The sequence below is a fragment of the Bison bison genome, unplaced genomic scaffold, assembly GCF_000754665.1.
Source record: "Bison bison bison isolate TAMUID 2011002044 unplaced genomic scaffold, Bison_UMD1.0 scf7180017864274, whole genome shotgun sequence".
In the NCBI taxonomy this organism is placed as follows: Eukaryota; Metazoa; Chordata; class Mammalia; order Artiodactyla; family Bovidae; genus Bison; species Bison bison.
The window spans coordinates 1,132,457-1,137,731 of NW_011494846.1; the positions used below are offsets into that span (position 1 = coordinate 1,132,457).

The following is a 5,275-nucleotide window of genomic DNA, read 5'->3' on the forward strand; positions in this document are numbered from 1 at the left end:
TGTTCACACCTCAGTATGAAGGACTATTTAGAACATGAGGAGGAATACCATATGGATGAAAATGAACGTGGGTAATTCAGTGGGTTTGGTGGGACCTGCTGTGAAGCCACATTTTAGACTATTAAATAACAGATTGTTCTATTTTTAGGAACATGGTTTTCTGTGTAATGCAAAATAAATGCCACCTTTTGCAAATGTATAGAAATAATGAATAAATACTAACCAATATCTAGCTGCACCTGCAAGAGAGTAAGGGCCTTCTGGAGGGTGAAAAATGAAGAAAGAGCCGTGAAGCTGTAGGAACTGACACGGGCTTCTTGGTGGGGGCGGGGATAGGGTGAGAAAGCGGAGGAGGTACGGGTGGGAAAAGCAGTGGTTTGGGCTTCAGAACTGGCTGAGGAATTAAGGGACTTAGGGCTTAATAACAGCAGGTAGAGGAGAGGAAACCTGGACCCCAAGAGAGTAGAAAGTTGGAACTGAGTGCCCCCTGTGCTACCCCCAGCAACAATGTAGGGGTGAACTAAAAACAGCTGCCTACTCACCCAGTGCGATGACAAACAAGTTTTTTTTTTTTTAAAGAACAAACAAAAGCCTCTCCCTTAATTTATTAATTTATAATCATAGAGGTGCCGGTTACAAAGATAGGGTATTTAAATTTAAATTACTGGCATGGTCCAGGACACATTCCACTAAAAGAACTTAGCATCAAGTTATATGAGGCAACAAAGTGATAAAATTTCAGAGATAAATGGGCAATTTCATAGTCACAGGGGGATTTTGGGGCACATCTCTTTCAGCAACTGACAGTTTAAGATGACAAAAAGTAGGGCTATAGACTTGAGTAACTCAACGAGCAAGGTTGATCAGACACCCATGTGGCAAACCCACATTCTTTTTGAGAGTACATGACACGTACATCGAAAAACCACACATTAGGTCCAGAGGACTTCTTGATAAGCAGCAAAGAATCACACAGACCACGCTCTTGAACATACTCAACTGTCAGACTCCAGTAGTAATGATTCAGCAGATTCATTTTGATATATGGCAAAACCAATACAATATTGTAAAGTTAAAAAAAAAAAAAAAAAAAACACCTCATCTTTGGAATTTTGGAGGGAAAAAACCCTTTAAGTAATTCACGACTATAAAAGTGTCTTATTGGAGAGTCTAAGAACAAATTTTTTATTAAAAAGATTTTTTATACAGACCATTTTTAGAGTCTTTATTGAATGTGCTACAATATGGCTTCTGCTTTGGTTTTTTGACCGCACGTGGGATCTTAGCTTCCCTGGGCTGTGTGCTAAGTTGCTTCAGTCATGTCCAACTCTGCGGCCGTATGGACCACAACCTTCCAGGCTTCTCTGTCCATGGGATTCTCCAGGCAAGAGTACTGGAGAGGGTTGCCAGGCCCTTCTTCAGGGGATCTTCCTGTCCCAGGGATGGAATCTGCATTTCTTATGTCTCCTGCATTAGCAGGGGGGTTCTTTACCACTAGCACCATCTAGGAAGCCCCTTAGAGATCCCTCCCCTAGTAGGGATCAAACTCACACCTTCTGTGTTGAAAGGCAAAGTCTTAACCATTGGACTGCCAAGAAAGTCCCCAACTGTCAATATTATATGAAAGTTTGGCAAGATCACTAGCTACACAAAAGTAAATTTTTATACACTGGCAACAAGCAACTAGAAAACTTAGTTTAGAAAATATCCATGTGTAAATAGCACCCTCAAATATAAAGGTACTTCAGAATACAGCAACCAAAAGACAGAAAATTTTTATGTATGAAATTAAAAAAATTCCTCTAGACCTAAATAAATAAATAAAAAAATACTTAATACTGACGGATTTGTAGAATTGAGGTCTAAAGATGTTAATTTTCTGCAATTTATGAATTGAAATGTATTCCTCTTAAAATTCAGACTAGATTTTTTGAGGTTCACAAGTTGATTCTAATGTGTGAAAGGTAGAGCAAAGAACCAAGAATTGCCAAGACAACCAAAATCTGAGGGCTCCCTCACTCCATCACCATAGGAACACTTAAGAAAGAAGTGTTAGTTGCTCAGTCGTGTCCGAGTCTTTGCAACCCCATGGACTGCAGCCTGTGAGGCTCCTCTGTCCATGGGGTTTTCCATCAAGAATACTAACTTTAGTGTTTAAGCAATAAAGAAAGTGATATTAGCACAGGGAGCCTCCCAGGGTGATAGTGGTAAAGAAACCCCCTGCCAATGCAGGAGACATAGAGATGCAGCTTCCATTCCTAGATAGGGAAGATCCCCTGGAGTAGGAAATGGCAACCCACTCCAGTATTCTTACCCAGAAAATCCCAGGGACAGAGGAGCCCCATGTGCTACAATCCATAGGGTTGCAGAGTTGGACATGACCGAAGCAGCTTAGCATGCACGCATGCACACATTAGCACAGGGAGAGACAGAATAGAGTCAGGCCCACACACATATGGAAATTTGTATATAACAGAGATGCTATTTCAACTTCAGTGGGGAAATAAGGACTTTAAGCAAGCAGCATTGGAACAATTGGTTATCCATATGGAAAAAATAATTTAAATCCCTACATCAAACCATAGTTAAATGGATTAAAGACCTACATATGAGAAAGCATGACTTTAAAAAGTTTTGGAAGAAAATAAAAGAATGTTCTTGTGATCTCAGGGTGGAAAAAGATTTCTTAACCATAACACCAGAAGCATAAACCATGAATGAATAAAACCAATAAATTTGACTACATTAAAATATTTTTTAAAGTCCTTTTGTACATTAAAAGCATCATAAAGTGAGAAATACAAAACTTAGACTTGGAGAAGCTCTTTGGCACACGCTGTACCAAGAAAGGATTTTGCCCCCAATTTATAAACAGCTCCAGTGGAAAAGGCCAAATGATATGAGGACACCCAATGGCTTTGAAAGATAAGAAATAATTTTCGTTTGTCCTAGTAATCAACGGCATGTAAGTTAAACAAAGGGGAACTAATATTTCATATTCATTAGACTGGCAAAAATGAAAAAGAATCTGATGATGCCAGGGGAGAGTATAAACGGGCACATACATTTTGGAGAACAAGATGACAATATCTGATAAAGTGGTGGAATTGCTGGACCAGACTGAAGCATCTCCAGCTCCATGCAACACTGTAAAAACTGAAGAATGGAAAGAAAGCTTAAATGCAGGTATGGGATCTACCAAGGGACAGATGTTTAATTAAGAATCTAATAGAGCTTCCCAGGTGGTCCAGTGGTTAAGAATCCACTTTGCAGTGCAGGGGACACCAGTTCCATCCCTGCTCAGGGAAGACCCCACATGCTGAGAAGCAACTAAGCCCTTGCATTGTAACCCTTGAGCCTGTTCTCTGGAGCCTGTGAGCCGCGACTACTGAGTCTGCGCGCTGCAGCTACTGGAGCCAGTGAGTGCACCTCAGCCTGCCCTCCACACGGAGAGGAAGCCTGCTCACAGCAACCAAACACAGCTCATCCAAAAGTAAATGAATATTAAAATTAGTGTGTCACTAAATACAAATACAATTAGAAAAGAGTCTATTGCATACAGATATGTTTGACTATTTTCTTTTCTGTACCTAGTTTTACATCTTTAAAAATGTCTTAATTCAAACAGTCATTTTAGTGAGGGTTAAGGGGGAAAGGCACTTACACAGAGCTTGTGTGACTGTCAGTTTGCTAGAGCCACATTCAGGGCAAATGAAAAAGTCGTGTTATGTCATTCTTTTTAACTTCTTGAGCGGACAAAGGCGGAAGAGTTAGCTAGCAGTTTGCATCGGCAAGAGTGTTGGGAGAGAGGTATGTTCATGCACCACAGATGGGAATGAAGAGTGAGGACACCCTGTGGAGGTAATTTCAGCAATACTTAACAAAGCTGTGAATTCCCTTTAACCTGGTACATTGTCCTCTAGGTATTTATTCTAAGAAAATACATCACATTATATATACGTCATGAAGCAAAGTTTTATCTACACAGAAGTTCATCATAATAATCACAGAGTTGTTTTAATAATAGTGAAAGAAATAACTAACACTAACACTAGACTAGTAACCCTAGACTAAGCATGTCTAACACTGCTGCTAAGTCACTTCAGTCGTGTCCGACTTTGTGCAACCCGAGACGGCAGCCCACCAGGCTCCCCGTCCCTGGGATTCTCCAGGCAAGAACACTGGAGTGGGTTGCCGTTTCCTTCTCCAATGCATGAAAGTGAAAAGTGATGTCTAACACTAGTAGGTTCTAATTTATCATACAACTGTCAGGTGGACTATTATGCAGCGGTAACAATGATGCTGTTGGATCCTTTTAATGATGTGGAAGCTCTTGCAAATATGAAGTTAATATGAATTAGGTTACAAAACAGCATGTGGAGTATCTATGCACTGAAGCAAGACTCCAAAATGTAACCAGAGGTTATTTCTGGTTGGTCAGAGGCAATCTCTATTTTATTCTGGATTTTAAAGAACTCTTTCTTATATATTTTCTCCCTCTCTGTGTGTGTATGTGTGTATAACCTTTGTTTTAATAGGGGAGGTTGTCCTTTGCTGAAATAATTTAAACAGGCCTGATGCTATGGATGACAAGCCAGCAGGCCGGGAGCGGAGCGGGGGGCGGGGAGGAGGGGGCGGCGCGGCGGCGGGGGTGGGGGTCTAAGTATGACGGATTTGCCGGGTTCCTGGTTCACCGTGTCTCATGATCATGGAACCAGGACAAGTGCCAGGACCTGGGTTCACCGTGATGTCACCACCGGCTGGGCGATCGGGGGACTCGCTCATCCACGCAGAACCTGGTTTCGCTTCCGCGCAAAGGACCTAACAGCCCCGGCTCGCCTGGCTCCCGCCTCTGTTTGCAGGGTGTCCGGCGTGTGCGCGCGCGGCTGCCAAGCCCTCGGGAGCGGCGCGTTCCACCGGGACGTGCGGTCGCCCCGGTACGGGTAGAGGCCAGAGCAGCATCAGCACCAGCAACGCGGGCTGGGGGCTCCGGGGAAGTGCCTGGCCGAAGGGGGGCGGGGCCGGGCCCGGGGGCGGGGCCGGAACTCGGGGGCGGGGCCGGGGCTCTCCGGGTGGCCGCCGCGGGGGCCGGGGAGGCGCACCGCCGCTTCCGCCGCCCGCGGGGATCCCCCCGGGACCGGCGCCCGGGGAAGTCCCGGGTGATCGCCGGTACAAAAGCCGGCGCCAGGGCCCCAGACCGGCAGTCCTCAGCGATGTCACGCGAGCTCCAGCTCCTGCTCCTGAGCTGCGGTAGGGCCTGCGGACGCCCGGCGCC

The 5,275-nt window shown here is 44.5% G+C and overlaps 1 protein-coding gene across 2 annotated transcripts in view; it reads left to right on the top strand.

Moving 5' to 3' along the window:
* The first annotated feature begins 5,053 nt into the window (after positions 1–5,053).
* CD83 (CD83 molecule) overlaps positions 5,054–5,275 on the top strand; it is a 19,807-nt gene continuing 19,585 nt past the window's right edge. The window contains exon 1 of one of the 2 annotated variants that reach the window (XM_010848793.1): positions 5,054–5,250. In XM_010848793.1, coding sequence (XP_010847095.1) covers positions 5,214–5,250 — 37 coding nt within the window. In that variant the 5' untranslated portion in view covers positions 5,054–5,213. The remainder of the gene's footprint in view (positions 5,251–5,275) is intronic. The other variant, XM_010848794.1, reaches the window with a different exon arrangement.